The 16,896-nt window shown below is 43.5% G+C and overlaps 1 protein-coding gene and 1 pseudogene across 7 annotated transcripts in view; both read left to right on the forward strand.

Moving 5' to 3' along the window:
• The first annotated feature begins 435 nt into the window (after window positions 1–435).
• Window positions 436–518, forward strand: LOC148777580 (U4 spliceosomal RNA; annotated as a pseudogene).
• A 4,706-nt stretch (window positions 519–5,224) lies between these two features.
• The window catches only part of LOC129537284 (natural resistance-associated macrophage protein 2), a 31,016-nt gene continuing 19,344 nt past the window's right edge, over window positions 5,225–16,896 (forward strand). For 3 of the 7 annotated variants that reach the window (XM_055396832.2, XM_055396833.2, XM_055396838.2), the window contains exons 1-2: window positions 5,225–5,283; window positions 15,005–15,076. In XM_055396832.2, the coding sequence (XP_055252807.2) occupies window positions 5,238–5,283; window positions 15,005–15,076 (118 nt within the window). In that variant the 5' untranslated portion in view covers window positions 5,225–5,237. Of the gene's footprint in view, window positions 5,284–6,484; window positions 6,614–6,647; window positions 7,176–15,004; window positions 15,077–16,896 lie in introns of those variants that run through there. The other 4 variants (XM_055396836.2, XM_055396834.2, XM_055396835.2 and 1 more) reach the window with 4 other exon arrangements.

Raw genomic sequence — 16,896 nt, forward strand, 5'->3', positions numbered from 1 at the left:
CATGAGTGTCTCTAATGCTGAGGGGGTCCCCAATGTTAGTACACTGAAACTCCGGAGAGATTGCTTAGAATTAGAAGAGGACAAAGGAGTGAACCTAAGGAATGCCTACATGTAAGAAGTAGGAGGAAGAAAAGTCCCAGTGAAGGTAGCAGAGAAAGACAATTCAAACAGAACAACTCAAACAGCACAGTGCGATGGAAGCCAAAGAAAGCGTAATAAGAGGAATGGTATCACATTTCAAAGATGGAGAGAGTTGTAGAGTTAGTGCCTTCTGACCCTACTTGGCAATGATCTCATTTAGCTAGTGAGAACGTAATTTCCAGGGGAGAATTACAAAAGGATGGGAAAAATGAGTGTTAAGGAAGTAGAGGCGTGCAGACCACTTTTGCAGATACGCTAATTTCTGGATACAGGAAGTCCTCAGAAGCACAGCCAAGCTTTTCGCAGTGGCAGTATTGTAACCAATGAGGTTTATCCAAGGCACGATTATCACTAATTGAAGAAAATAAATAAATAAAAAGAAGGGAAGCTAACTTCGAGATAGAGGCAGTCTGTTATTAGGAAGTGATCTTGGGATAGACACCAAGGGAAGGGAAGGAAGCAGCCTGCACAGAAGTTGAGCTGTGATGTAGGATAAAGGCTGAGTAGATCATCAGAGCTGCCCCTGGTTGGGGTGAGAGGCGCGAATCTTCACCTTCCCACATGGATCAGTCTGCCTAAGAAAGGGGTAAGACGTGACTCTTGAGGCCAGTAGCATTCTCATTCCAAACAGAAGTATTAAGTTCTTCATTCTCAAAGGGGACACTTCCTGTGCATTCCAGTGTCATCCCAAGGAGAAATATTTTTAGGATAAAGACTTCATTTTATCTCTCTTCCCAGGAGGCTCAGTGGTAAAGAATCTGCCAGCCAATGCAGGAGACAGGGGTTCGATACCTGGATTGGGAAGATCTCCTGGAGGAGGAAATGGCAACCCACTCTAGTATTCTTGTTTGGAAAATCCCATGGACAGAGGAACCTGGCAGGCTACGGTCTATAGGATCTCAAAGAGTTGGACATGATTTAGCAATTGAGTACACACACAAAAAACTCCATTTTGGAAATAGATACATAAATATAAACAGATATAGTATAATTATTCATCTTCATTGCCAGATAGCCATAACATATTTAAACAATGGGATGATACATTTATGGAACACCTCCTATATAGCTGGCCTTTGTTAGCACCAGGTGTACAAGATAAAATAATTGCCCCTATTGAGAAGCTTACATTTTAGTGGGAGAAGAAAGCACAAAAACATTAATCCATAAGGAGCTGTGCTTATCTTACTGTACTGTATCTGTACCACCCATATCCTGCCTGGTATGTAGTTGATTTTCAATAAATATATTCAGAATGAGTTAGTGCTAGAGTAGGGTAAGAAGTGTTTGGGTAGCAGACAGAATATAGGGCTAATGCTGCCTGGAGGAGGGCATCAGGGAATGCTTCAACAGAGGGGGATATCTTAATGGAATAATAGTAATGGGCTTCCCAGGTGGCACTAGTGGTAAAGAATCCACCTACCAATGCAGGAGACAGAAGATATGTCGCTTCCATCCCTGGATTAGGAAGATCCCCTGGAGGAGGGCATGACAATCCATTCCAGTATTCTTGCCTGGAAAATCCCATGGACAGAGGAGACTGGCAAGCTACACTCTATAGGGTCACAAAGAGTTGGACAGGACTAAAGCGACCTAACACATACACAATAATAGTGACAATAAAAACAAAAACAGCAATAATGGGTTTTCCAGGTAAGGAAGATATGACTATTAACATAACTGACGCCATCATGCCCAAGATGGCGTCAGTTCCTTTCGTCTTTCACTGACCCAACCCAGGACTGTACTGTGCTGTGAATCACTTCTCTGTTGTCAGGTGTTTTGTAGTTAATAGGTACTGTTTAATAATCGTTAGGATCAGGTGGCCCCTATGCTCTGTTGATCCTCAAACAATGCAGCCTTTGCTGAGGTATTCCCATGAGACTAGTTACCCATTCATAAATCTTGCCTTGGGAATGCAGGTCCTGTTTTGAGCACCTACCCCCATACTCTAGTTTAACAGTAAATTTGTCCCAATGGACATTGTGGTGTGGAATGTAGTTTTAAAGGTTTCTGGATCACTGTTCGCCCAATCCCAGCCTGTGAGTAAGTTATCATATAATAAACGGAAACATGATTATAGGGAACTGCCTGTCTTGCTTTCCTGTCTCAAGATGCCATCTCAGTTTGATGGGTGCTTTTTGTTCCCTCTGTCCTCCAACGAAAAGGGAGTTGTGGGAGGACTTAGGAAGGGGCTTCCTGGGTGGCTCAATGGTAAAGAACCTGCCTGTCAATGCAAGAGACACAGGAGATGTGGTTTCCATCCCTGGGTCGGAAAGATCCCCTGGAAAAGGAAATGGCAACCCACTCCAGTATTCTGGCCTGGAAAATTCCATGGACAGGAAAGCTTGGCAGGCTATAGTCCATAGGGTCCCAAACAGTCGGACACTACTAAGTGACTGAGCAAATATGCACGGGAGGAGTTAACATCCGGCAGTTGTTCAGGGGCTACAAAAGCACGAAAAAGAATAGCGGGAGAGTGGATGAGTGGTGAGCATGGAAGGAAAAGTCTCCTATTCAAATAAAAAGCACACATGATACGGATACAGATTAACATCTACACAGAAATCAGCTGGCTACTGTGGTAATGTGAAATGTTCAGTGAATTTACATGAATAGGATTTTACAAAAGATATCATTTCTGAGCTTGAGATTTGAATGGAAGGATATTGTGTTAGCTGTGTAAGATGGAGGTATTATGGTATGGTAGTTGGGATGCTGGCTCTTGGATCTAACACACTAACTTGCTGTTAAAGTTAAATTGAGTGAGTTACAGTCACTCAGTCATGTCCGACTCTTTGTGACCCCATGGACTGTAGCCTGCCACACTCCTCTATCCATGGAATTCTCCAAGCAAGAATACTGGAGTAGGTTGTCATTTCCTTCTCCAGGGAATCTTCCCTACACCCAGGGATTGAACACGGGTCTCCTATATTGCAGGCAGATTCTTTACCATCTGAGCCACTAGGGAAGCCTACTATTAAGAGACATTTCTAAGTATAAAGACAGGTTAACTTAAAAAGTATAGGCAAATACATGCTTGACTTTATCTTATAATCTATAGACAATACATATGAATATGTAGTGAATCCATACACCTTTTCCAAAGGAATACTGGAGACAGAAGTAGCAATAAAGTTATAAATGACAATCATCAATAAAATGAAAAAATTTAGATGAAGCTTATCTCTCTTGAAGAGATGGGTACTGGCAAGTAGTCAGGAAGGAAATATAATGTGCTTTTAATTTTGTATGAAAAATAATGTTCAGTTCCATGTTGCTGAACATAGTTCTGTTTTTGCCAAATAAATCCTCTACTTCAAATTACTGTCCAAATCCTTTATTAAAACCCTTCTTCTGGCCTTTGTTTTGGAATGTGTTACTTCTATTGCCACCTCCTGATCGCTTAATTAACTTTAATCAGTTAACCTCCTTAACTAACAAATTACTCTCCCTCCCTCAGACTTAGGTTCCTAATACACAAAATAAAAGATATAGTTCTTGCCTCACAAATTTATTGTGAAGATTAATTCCTGTTTATAGCATATCAAATATATCGTTTGAGACATAATAAGAATTCCATAATGTTGTCAGTTACTATAAGTGCATTGGGGACCTAGCAGGTAAGACTGGAGCGTGTATGTTGGGAGCAGTTCCTGAGTAAAAGCCACAGGAGGACTATGGTAGAGTCTCCTTGTAAAATGCATTCCTATTTTGGAAGTCCTAAACCAAAACAGGGTCTTTTCCTACAACAGGTTAGTTCTCAAGTAATTTCATATTTCTTTTTTATTTCTTCTGTTTTTCCATGAAGAGGGAAATATTGAGCCCAACCCAATCTAGCCCTACCCAATCAAAAAAGCAGTTTTGCCTTAGGAAACTTGTCTGCTGTAGAACAGGGACAAAGAGCCCTACCCAATCAAAAAGGTAGTTTTGCCTTAGGAAACCTGTCTGCTGCAGAACAGGGACAAAGAGATAGGTCACATTGTAATGAGATGACTTCTGGTCCTGGAATGAAGGGATCTTCATCTTGTCATGCTACGGCTATTTTGTGTAGGAACCAGAGCCTCTTGATGGAAGATGGATATGAATTGATTGCTCTTTTCTTTCTTTTCCATTCTATGGTGTTTATATCTTTTACGCTTATTGAATATTTTTATGGTACTAAGCAGATTTCCCAAAAAACTGCCAGAAAACTTCCTGAAGGCAGCCAGTTCTTCCTTCCAGTAACCCCCTTATTCTCCTCACTCCCTTCCAATGCCTCTCCTTTCCAGCTTTGCCTCCAGTTGGCTGACTAATCTATATTTGCCTGAGGCAAGTTCCTCCACTATTTTTTTCCCCAGATTGAGCAATCCTGACTTTCTCTGGATATATATATATATCACACATATATATAGCAGCCTCAGGTGTTTTTTTGTTTTGTTTTTCTTTGACATCAGACACTGAGTCTCGGGTTTGTGTGGCTTTGTTGTCCGCCTCTTTATCACTGATTGACCGGGCTGATGCCAGCGGGTTCTTCAGATCTCAAGGGATGGACTGGGTGGCGTTTACACCCATACTCTGAGACTCCCTATAATTACACTGGCACTGCACGTACCTATGTGGAAAATACTCATGGACTGTCAGGCTTGGGGTTAAGTGGTTTCAGTTTACGTCTCAGGGGTGCAGAGTCCTAGTGCAATCCTGGTTCAAGTGCCCAAACCAGCTTCACTCCAAGTGGGGGTGGCATCTGGGAAGGAACGCAATTCCTCTTGCTCCACCCCTTTCCGCCACTGGCACACACAGGCTTGCCTCGAGCCCCCATGAAATAAGACAGAGATGAAATCTTAGAATTAAAGTTTTCACATGCAATTAATTGTTCCTTAATTTCCAGGAGTGGCAGATATATGATGCTTTCCTTTTCATGGCAGGTCAAAGATGAAATTTGATTATGTTTTGAAGGGTGTGGTTTGCTTCTTGAAATTCCCTGCAGTGTCTTTAACAATGTGTTGCCCAGAGCAAAGTAAGGGGCCTGTCTAACAAAGGGGAGGTGCACTTGTCTCCATATATAGAGGCAAGAAACAGGAGCGGCACTGGAAAAGTCAGACCGAGCCTGCACAATGAAGAAGCAGAGTAAGAAGGAGGCAGCCCCACAGTGTGAGCTAAGTAAGTAGCCAGCAATAAGTATATAACAGCCCAGGGAATCTACCCACAAGAGCAGACCTGGAACACGATAAGGAGGGTCCAGCCATTTTATTTTCTAGTTGCAGTAGAAGTTCCCAAAGGAAAGGTTCTGGTCTGGAGGGACTTCATCAAGCCTTTCGGAAACTCTGCATATGTGTTGCAGATTGAATCTCAGAACTAATTTGTGCATTTTCTTTTCTCTCTAGGAGAAATTCTGTATGGAAACCAGCCTGTGTCGGATCACTGATGATGCTCACATCAGTTTTTTTGGGTCCCTGAATTTGTCTGTACTTTATTTGGGTTTTCCTTATTGCAGTTTACTCTCCTTTTCTCTTCTCTTGGACTCTTTTATCAACTAATAAAAATTTCTCCTAGCAGTTTTTACACGAAGAAAGACATTGGAGGGTTTTATGCTTTTCTTCTCTAGGTCTGTGACCTGGTTAGATAAGCTTGGTTACCTTTAAGGAAAGCGGTTATGGGGGCGATGTGGGGGCTGGGAGAGAGAGAGGTCTAAGAATGTTTCTGGTAGCTGTAAACGACATTGTAGAAAATTAGGGTGGTTAGTCAGACTATTTTCTCCCTTCTGAAGCACCACTAGCCTGGTCGTCATTTTCAAAGAAAGACTCTGGGGTGTGCGATTGAAACTGGGAATGGAGTGGGACTGCTTTTGGGTAGGTGGAAAATAAAGTTTGGGAGAAGAAGCGAGGCAGCTGAGTAGGAGAGAGGAAAACAATTCATTGCCGAGACTCGGGAGTAGGGCACCTGATGCAGTCGAACTGGCTGCACTAGCTGATGCTTCGCGGTTCCTCCCAGGTGTGGGGTGCTCTTGGTGGGGCAGCAGATACTATCATGTGGCTCTGGGGGCGAGAGGTGGCTATACTTTGCTGGGTGGAGCTGGAACTCTCATAGAGCCGTGTCTCAGAAGAAATGATCTTGTCTTCCAGGGCCTAACGAGGCCACGGCGAACTACAGTAGGAAACTTACCCGTCTGCAGGTTGCTAGCGGGATGGGAGACTCCACAACACAGCGTGGGTTGGGCGAGCTCCATCCAGCGCTAGCTCAGCTGCACACAGCTCCCGCCCAGGCCTCCATGGCCCCGCCCCCAGCCAGCCCTGGAGTGGGCGGAGACTCGGGATCCGCAGTCAGCCTGCCACGCGCGTTGGCCGAATATGGAGAGTCCAGCCAATAGGAACGTGCGGCTGCGATCCTGTCGGCCAATCGCGGGGCGTGTCAGGGTAGGCTGGCGTGGCGCTGGCTCCAGGGATATGGAGCGGCTGGCGAGGGGACTGATTGTCAGGCTGTTGCGGAGCGGGTAAGGTGGGGAGCGGCCCAGGTCAGGGGTCACGCGGGCGCCCCGCGTTCCCCGGGCTCCGGGCGGCTCGCGGGCCAGCCTGGGGGCAGGCGCCGCGGCCAGAACTTGGCGTGCGGGGCGCCGGGCGGGTCTCCGAGGGGCGGCGCGGGCCGGGAGGGCCTGGACGCGGGTTGCAGGTGGAGCCGCATTCTTCGAAGGAAGAGCGAGAGGAGGGCGCCGGGCGCGGGGGGCGGGACGCGAACGCCGGAGCTGGCAGGGGCCTCGCCCCTTCCCCGCCGGGCCCAAAGAGACCTAGAGAGAAAATGGCTGAACCGCTGGGCGGACCTGCCGCGGCCCCGGGACCCGTGGTCGAAGGTCTGCCAACCCCGCTTCACGCCGCGGCAGAGGCCGACGGACGCGGGCAAGGTCCCCTCGGCCTCCTTCTTATCTTCGGAGCCCTGGTGCCCCGTCCGCTCCCTGGGCCTCCCGCCGCCGCACTTCAGCGAAAGAATTCATTTTACCACAGGCGACATCCCAGAAGCGCCTCTTCGTGTGAAGGGCCTGGACAGACCGCTGAGTCCTGGTGTGTAGACCGGTTTTAGGGCTGTTTGTGCAGCCTCCAGGCTCAGGAACTTGTGTAGGGGCGTTGTCGCCCTCCGCGTGTGAGAAGGGCGGCTGGCTGCTGGACATCTGTTCGGTTTCATAGGTTCCTGCTGTTACAGCTATGTTTACTTTTGGATGTTCTGTTTTTGTTTTTTGTTTGTTTTGTTTTCAATTGGTTTTCCCCAATTATCTTCATATATCAGACTGTTCCAAAGAGCATCATTGAAGGAGAAGTTGAGTAACCTGGACGTGAGTTTTCCTGTGTGTAAAGATATGCTCATACCGTCCACTGCTTTCAAAAAAGTGTTATGGAGTTAAGGGAATGTGATACCTCTTTAAAGCAAAAAGCAAAAATTCTATGGAATGCGAGGCAAGAGGAGACAGGTTTCCAGAAACTTTTGCTGGCCATAGTTGTAGTGAATATCGCTGCAACTAGGGGACTTTGTGTTTCTCCCTTGACTCTTGTGGAATCTGAACCCCAACTAGTTTGCAGCACTTCTTGGCTCTGTAAACCTTTGAGCAGGATTCTTAGGCTCTTTGTTCTTTTGTTTCCACTTACTTAAAATGGGAATTGATAGTATCTTAAAGAGTTGGTGGTGAGTATTAAAGGAATTAATATACATAATTAAAACACATAAAAGTGCTTAGAACAGTTCCTAGCATGTAGGAGCTTTTGTTATTATTAATACTACCTGTAAGTGCCTTCTTTCCCCTAAAAGATTCCACAGTAAAAGAATTCTGACCTTATTACTTATTCTTATTTCAGAATCCCCTGAGCCTATTGCCAGTGAACCCTTAGGCCTGTTTTCCATTCACGTCTTGTGACTATAGACTCTGCTGGGTGTTTATCATTAAGTCAGGTTGGAAACTCCAGCTATGCAGTACAGTCTGACCATGATAGCTGTGTTGGGTAAATGAAAACTTCTTTGGCTGTTTGAGTAATATTTCATTTACAGTCTTGGCCTACAGACCTTTTTTTTTTTTTGGCCCCAGTACCAAAAAGACCATGATTGCAGCACACTTGGTTCCTCCGGTTTCCGGGATGGCTATGGGACTTGGGCGGGGAATTCTGGGCAGCCTGGCTGCACTTCTTATTAGTGAATGGGGAAGCTTGACGCAAGTCTTACTCTACTGTTAGGAAATCAGCAGTGATCCCTTGGAATATGCCACAGAGCTAAGCAGCTTTGGTTCTTTTTTTTTTTTTAATATTTATTTTGTTTATTGTTTATTTGGCTACATCGGGTCTCAGCTGAGATGCTCTGAGTTCTCTGCGGCATGTGCTCAGTAGTTGCCCCGTTGCACGTGAGATCTTAGTTACCCAACTGGGGATCAAACCCACATTCCCTGCATTGGAGAGTGAACTCCTAACCACTGGACCACCCAGGAAGTCCTTGGTTCAGTTTTGACTCAATGAAGTGATGGTTAGAGGTTACACACTGGTATTTACAAAGCAGCGTCTTTTCTATTAAAAATTGACTTCTAGTTCTAAGAACTTGGGTGAGTGCTGTGAAATCAAAGACATCTTTAGCCCCTATCTCCTTATTGTGTATGTAGATAGAAATGTCTGCTGACAGACTTAGGCTCTTTCTGTGAGTTTAAAAGTTTCTCTGAGGTTCTCTTGATACTATCTGGAAGGCTTTAATAGAAGGCATTTCTGTCTTTCAGTTCTCCCCTTCCAAGAAAACTGCTGTTTACATAGGTAGCAGAATTGGGAACTAATCGCTAAATGAGAAGCTTTGGATTTACAAAAAAAGAACATGGCTTACTGCATAAAGTATGCTGGCCTGTATGCTAGCTTTGTATTAAGACAGTTTAGTATTTGTATAGTGTTGAAAGTTTGATGTTGGCTTTGTGCAAGTGGAGAACATTGTGAAACCTTTGTGCTTTAATAAGGACAGGGAGTGATATCTTTAAAGAGTTGAGTGCTGGAGGCAGAGAGGGAAGCCTTTTTCTTTAATATTGTTGTCATCTTTATCATGTGAGTCTGGTTTGAATAAATATTTTGGAAAAGAGGACAGGGAGCATTTGAATGTGCAGAACATGAGGAGTTAGGAGACTGAGATCCTTGTCTCAGCCATCCAATGCCGTTTAGTCTTTTGATAATTTAACAAACGTATATTGAACAATTAACGTTTTTTGGCCCCTGGAGACACATGAAGAGCCCTCCAGGTATCATCAGGAATATCATGGATATAGTAAAGCAATAAATATGAATTATAAATTGCAATATTAAAATAAAATAAAATCTAAAAGAGTTGACCAGGAATGATAAAAATATATTTATTGTCTAATTCCTCTTCGACTTTTAAGACTAGAGTAACTTACATTTTTTAATGTAAGGATCAGTTCCCAGTAAAAACTTAGATTGGGAAATTAGGGTTCTCAGTTGTTGTTCTTGGAGAAGGCAGTGGCACCCAACTCCAATACTCTTGCCTGGAAAATCCCATGGATGGAGGAGCCTGGTAGGCTGCAGTCCATGGGGTCGCTGAGGGTCTGACACGACTGAGCGACTTCACTTTCACTTTTCACTGTCACACATTGGAGAAGGAAATGGCAACCCACTCCAGTGTTCCTGCCTGGAGAATCCCAGGGATGGGGGAGCCTGGTGGGCTGCCGTCTATGGGGTCGCACAGAGTCGGACACGACTGAAGTGACTTAGCAGCAGCAGCAGCAGCAGTTGTTGTTCTTATTGCTAGTAGGTCATGTGTGGGTATTTTTGTTTGCTTGGTTCCATATATTACTAATAATAGAGTGTCTATAAAATTCCTAGGTAATGAAGGAAGGCTGCAGGTTAACTATTGAAATTTCAGTAGGTTCCAAAGAGTAGAAGGAGGCCTGGAGAATCTTATATATATTGTCTGTTTTTACAGATAATTTTTCTTTGCTTTAAGCAAAGAAACTTTGAGGAAAATATGTACTTAATATTGTTAAGGTCAGTTTGCATCGAGGGAGCCAGTATCTCTCATTGGAATAAATAAGTTGAATGTAATCTAATGGTAATCATTCTTCACTTTTGCCAGAGAAATGCTACCTTAAGTATAAGGGCAAAATGTTTTTTTCTTTTCCTGAGGTAAGAAGTGGGTATAGATTAGTTTAATAGATTTTCTTACTTGAGGGTAAAGCTGTCTCTGGAATTTTTACAGTGCTTGGAGTTGTGTTCTGAGATAGTTGTGTCAGGCCCAGAAGGCCAGATTGGGCTGTCAAAGGGAAATACTGCTGTAAACTTCAGTTGATTGGGAGGAAATCAGGGGACGCTTACAGTGAGAGTTGGGAGGAACAAAGGCCAAGCTATATATTTGTGGCCCTGTCATGTAAGCAGTCAAGAAGGTTTGGAAGCTGGCTAAGCCTCAGAGGGCTGAGCAGAGAAAGTGAAGAGCCCTATTTAACAAATACTAATTGGGCCCTTCTAATTCTGAAGTCTCTGGTTGATGAGTGATACTTTTGTCTCGAAGCTCAGTACTTCTTGACAGCCTGGCCACATTTCTCCCCACTGTTATCGTCTTTGACACCCAGGCAGCTGATGTTGTTATCAACTGTACTCTTCCCCCTGGTATCTTACCCCTTCTCTCCTCTTCTTGCTGCCTAACCTTTCTCTTCTTTCTTAATCATTAGATGTTCTCCATGTTAGGTTTTCCTTTCAACCATAAAACGGATTTTCAAAAGTCTAGGCAACAGCAAACTTGGTGAATTGAAATTGTGGTACTCTGATAGACTAAATGAGATGTGTCCAATTTTCAGATCATTACTATGACATAAGAAGTCAGTAACATGGAAAAAAAAAAAAGTAACACAGTCTGGATCTTGTGCCAGAGAGAGAGAGGCTCTGATGTAAGTGAAGCACCTCGTACAGTAGCAGCACTGTTTGTACTTTATGAACTGGGTGTGCTTGTGTGTCTTTCAGCTTACTGAAATATTACCCACTAGGGTAGAGAGGATTAGAGTTTCAAGGCCTTTTTGTTAAGCTTACACCAGAGGGGATTTTTTGCTTTGTTATTCTGTCAGGAAGTAGATGTAATCTGTTTCCAACCTGTCTTTTTTTTCAATATATCAATTTTATATCTTCATTTTTATGAGAGAAAAATAGGATTATTTTTTGTCAAAATTAAAAAAGCAATTCCAAACTTCACATCCTCAATTATAATTTAGAAATTCACATGGCTTTTCTAAGTTGTTTTCTCTCCTATCACCCACCGTGGGGGCAGATTTTTGGAATCAATTAGATGGATATCCTGATGGGAAGACTGAGAAATGGGTGCTTTATTGACCTGGAGTGGAAAAACAGAGGAAGTTATCATTTCTCATTTTGAAAAATGGCCAGTAGTATTCCTTATTAAAATCCATAGGTTCGGGGACTTCCTTGGTGGTCCAGTGGCAAAGGCTCTGTGCTCCCAGTACAGGGGGCAGGGTTGATTCTTGTTGCTGTTATCTCCACTTGATTTTTTTCTTAACATAATAGAGAGCAAAGTGATCTTATTATTAACTTACTGCTTCTATATGGGTGTTGGATTTTTGTGGAGACCTAAACACTGTGCAGCACGCCAAGCATACTGACTCTCCATTCCGTCCCTAGTTATGTTCTCTAGACACTGCAAGCAGTGGAGCGTATAGTTTGTTGACTCGGTGTTTTGATGAGAAATTTGGAATAGGGAATTCCCTGATGTCCCACTGGTTAGGACTCAGTGCTTTCACTGCTGGGGCCCAGTTTAATCCCTGGTCCAGGAACTAAGATCCTGCACGCTGCATGGTGCAGCAAAAAACAACAACAAAAACAGCAAACAGGTTGGAATCTACAATCCACTTTCTTTCTCGAAGAGAGATTTCACAGAGGAGATCAGACTTCTTGTGTTTTACAAGTTCTGTAAGTAATTATGGGAATAATCACTTAGAATACTTATAGTAATTATCAAAATTTTTATCTTGAGATATTTCTGTTTAAAATTATTTAACTGTCACCTGTTCACACTTCACATTGGGAAAAAACACACTACTATCTCAACTGTTTGCTTTTTTAAAAGATACAAGGTTTAAAGGCCTCTTTTGGATACGAACCTTCCTCAAATGTACTGAACACTTCTGTGCCTTCTGAAACCGAGTATCAGTTATCATACAAAAGTAATCGAATTTTATTGATTCTTCATGAGTAGGGCAGCAATTAGAAACTTGAGTTATTCTTAATAATGATAATATAATATTAATAATAATATTCCTTAAAAAATAACCACTCAACACTTTTTGGCACTTCTTTCCAGTTTATTTATTTGATTTATTTTTTGGCTGTGCTGTGTGGCTTGCAGGATCTCAGTTCCCCATTCAGGGATTGAACTGAATCCCAGGCCACAGCAGTGAAAGGCTAGAATCCTCACCACTATGCCACCAGGGAACTCCTAATTATAATACTCTTTTTTGGGGTGTGGGATGAGGGGCCTGTGCTGTGTGGCTTGTGGGATCTTGGTTCCCTGACCAGTGATTAAACTTGCTCTTTGCAGGGAAAGCAGGGAGTCCTAACCACTGGACCACCAGGAAATTCCCGACAATCTTAATAATAATGTTCTCAGAGCTGATTGAAGTATAAAGAAGCTATCTCATATCAATAGCCCACAATTTCCCGTGTAAGAGCCGTAGTCCCAGATCGGATTTGTGGTTTCTAGTTTACTGTGTGTTATCCTGGCTTCTTAGAATTCAGTAGAAGTAAAAAGGTTCTGAGTGGGGTCTAGGAGCTGTGCTGTGATTGGAATCCAAGTGGTACCGCTGCTGAGTGGTCAGATCTGTAAGTCCCATTTAGTTGAGGTGCTGGCTGAAAGAGGGGTGAGATTTAGTCAGCGGTATTGAGGTCTGGTGGGATTTAGTCAGCGGTATTGAGGTCTGCTGGCAAAACCGTCTCATAGCCCAAACTGATAGGAAGGACATGGCTACTGTTTATTGTAAGAGTCTCCTTATAGAGTGACTATAGTGTTGAATGGAGAAGGCAATGGCAACCCACTGCAGTACTCTTGCCTGGAAAATCCCATGGACGGAGGAGCCTGGTAGGCTGCAGTCCATGGGGTCGCTAAGAGTCGGACACGACTGAGCGACTTCATTTTCACTTTCCACTTTCATGCATTGGAGAAGGAAATGGCGGCCCACTCCAGTGTTCTTGCCTGGAGAATCCCAGGGACAGGGGAGCCTAGCGGGCTGCCGTCTCTGGGGTCACACAGAGTCGGACACGACTGAAGCGACTTAGCAGCAGCAGAAGCATAGAGTTGAAAGTTTGTATTTTCTAAATTAGCAAGATTTAGATGTTGCTATGTTGTATACTCCAGAAAATAGATGAAATCTAATACCCCTGTCAGGTCTTAATTCTGTAATTTGACAAAACAGATATAGAGTATGTTGATTTGTTGTTGTTTTAGTCGCTAAGTCGTGTTTGCGTCCCCCATGGACTGTAGCCTATCAAGCTTCACTGTCCATGGGGTTTTCCTTGCAAGATACTAGAGTGGATTGCCATTTCCCTTTCCAGGGGATCTTCCCTACCAGGGCTTGAACCCAAGCCTCCTGCATTGGCATGAGGATTTTTTACTGCTGAGCTACCAGGGAAGTCCTAGAATATGTCGATAGATTACCTAAAAAAGAAAGCAGAGCACTGTTCACACAGGAGCAGTAATGCTACAAGAGTGGAAGAAGACTAGTGAAGGATAGAGAAGGGGAGGCTCCCTCAGTTTCAGTAGGATAGTTGTTATTGGGATTCAAGGGGAGGTAGTTAACAATATTATTTACCTTTCCCATTATTTCTAAGTTTAGAATTAACTGAGAAGTAGATTCCTTAATCAGTAGATCAAAATTTTTAAACAATTAACCTTCCTGTTGGAGTTGACTGGAGAATATGCCATAGATCTGTGGCCCAATGGGCTTACTAATATCCCTTCTACCCCCTGTTAAACTTAGCCCAGTTAAACTTAACCCAGTGGGAGTACTGGACATCTGGGATACCCCCTCACCACCACACCCCCTCTCACCCCCAATCGCCCTCACTCCTCACCCCTCCTGGTAGGTTACTTATTGCTGATGGAGGGAGGTGTAGGCGGGCTGCTGTCGGTGCCTTTTTCTCCTGGTGCCTCAGCTCTCCTTGAGGGGAGCGTGGTCATTCATTCTTCTATCAGTTGTTGAAGTGTTGGGGAATGAGACCTGAAACCTTAAAGTTGATGTCTCTCTCTCAGGAAAAGGTGAGACGGAAATAGTGGCCCTCTTCTACCAGTGTGCTGGTGAGGTCTTTCCCCCTTCCTCCCCACCCTCCAGAAACTTGAAACATGAGCTTAAATTGTTAGTTAGATCAAAGAGAGTTATAGATCTTTGTCCTTAAAAGCTCATCAAAATGGTGGAAAGTCAGTCTTTTAAATATTTGGGGTAATTGGAGGTAAAGGATGGGAGACTGGACGATTGATTGCCTGGAAGCCTCTGTATGGATGCTTTTTTTGTGTTGTTCAGTCGCTAAGTCGTGTCCAATTCTTTGCGACCCCTTGGCTGCAGCACGGCAGGTTTCCCTGTCCTTTACTATCTCCCGTGGATACTTACTAAAAACTATGTGCCCACTTGCCTGAAATACCTTTTGCTTCACTTTGGTTTCGAAGTGTTGCTAGTATTACATTTTTTCCCTTAAATATCTCTTAATCATATTCTGAAAACTGTGATTATTTTCAACGTTATCTAATTCAGTAGAACAATTATTCTTTTCCCATAGTAAGGGTTCAGTCATACAGCGTCACAGAATACCGATTGTGAACTTGTTTTAATTTGTTCTTGCTAATTCCTCTCCTTCTCTTCTCTCTTTTCCAGAGTCCTTTTCTAAGAACTCAGGCACTCAGGCATCCACCATGGTGTTGGGTCCTGAACAGAAGATACCAGATGGTAATTTACAGCTTTGTGTTATTGACTCATTTTTGTTTGAAATTAGGCTTAAGCTATTAACAAAAATTTACCATGTTGTCCTTCTTATCCTCTGTTCCATCAAAAATTGTCACCATCTCCTGTCCCCCAGCCAACAATATGGAGACCTGCTCCATTAAGAGGTGACTTAGGTGACCTGGAGACTTAGACTGTAATTGAAAATGGATTTATAACCACAGAGACCTGCCTCAATTTTATTTCCAGTTCTGAGATGAGCCAAGATTAGCTGCAAGTCTGATTTCTATATAGTAGGTTTCTATATAGGCAGTCTAACTTGCAGACCTGGTATAAAAACCTCTGGGGTGCTTTGGCTGCTCAAGGCACTTTAGATAAGAGTGGAACAGGAAAATCCTGAGCTGGCACCTTATAGAGTATTTCATGAGACTTTATGCTTTGACTAATCCTTCCTGATTCTAAATTTTTCCTTTAGAATTTCCATTCCTTTTCTGTAAATTTACTCCTCAATTCATTGTCACTTAAGGTGAAGTGGGTCAGTTCCCTATAAAAAGAAAGCTTTTGTTTTTCTAATTGGCGGTTGCAAGGGGTTCTTGGAAACCCTGAGATTAGAGCTTTATGGTTAAAAATAGCCATTTGATGGTCTCAGCAGACTGGGTTTCCTAACTTTCTGGTGAGTTAGCCCTTTACTGTCAGACCCTCCGCCATCCGCCCCCCCCCCCCCCCCCCCCCCGCCCACTGGATTTAAAGTTAGCAGCAAAATGCAGGACAAAGACTAATCACACTAGTAATTAGTCTGCGGTGAGCCCGCCTGTCACAAGGGTGACACCTCCCCCTCCCCAGGCTCTTCACTGCAGGCCTTAGGATTCCTGTTTGGTCGTTTCCCTGCAGCTACAGATTTTAGCCTGAAATATGATAGTGTTTTATAAGTTAGCCATTTCTGGGGAAGCCTAATGGAGATATAATGTCCAAGGATGATCCTTTGAGTAAATCCTACCAAATAATGGGTGGGAGGTGGAGAGAGGAGTGTCTCGTTAGCCTATTTCCTTCTAAAAGTTAAGATTTAGGTTATTAGTGAGGCTAGTCTGGGGATGTTATGTGTTGAGCCCTAGACATCGGTGATTTTGGAAGAAAATGAAATGATTCTAAAAACTGGCAAGTGACGATAGAAGTGTGAAACTCGGGGGAAACCATTTGTGAGATTAGTGTTGAAATATAGAGCTTAGTGACTGGAGAAGAGGGTTGAGAGGGAGCTTTTTTACTGTAAGCATTTTTGTGTTTCTCAAATTTTCAGCCATTTGAATGTATTGCCTATTCAAAAATTAATTTAAAAATATAGTACTAGAAATTGAGATGGAGTTAGGTAGATCTTGTGCATTTATTTAGGTATTAAAAAGATTTAATTTGATCACTGAAAAATTGATGCTTTTGAACTGTGGTGCTGGAGAAGACTCTTGAGAGTCCCTTGGACTTCAAGGAGATCCAACCAGTCCATTATAAAGGAGATCAATCCTGGGTGTTCTTTGGAAGGACTGATGCTAAAGCTGAAGCTCCAATACTTTAGCCACCTCATGCGAAGAGTTGACTCACTGGAAAAGACTGATGCTGGGAGGAATTGGGGGCGGGAGTAGAAGGAGATGACAGAGAATGAGTTGGCTGGATGGCATCACCGACTCTATGGACATGTGAGTGAACTCCGGGAGTTGGTGATGGACAGGGAGGCCTGGTGTGCTGTGATTCATGGGGTCGCAAAGAGTCGGACACGACTGAGCGACTGAACTGAACTGAAAGATGATTATTGGAATTACCAACTGCATTGGGCTTCC

The sequence above is a fragment of the Moschus berezovskii genome, chromosome 6 (genome assembly GCF_049115385.1).
Source record: "Moschus berezovskii isolate FMDL1 chromosome 6, NW_MosBer_1.0, whole genome shotgun sequence".
Taxonomy (NCBI): Eukaryota; Metazoa; Chordata; class Mammalia; order Artiodactyla; family Moschidae; genus Moschus; species Moschus berezovskii.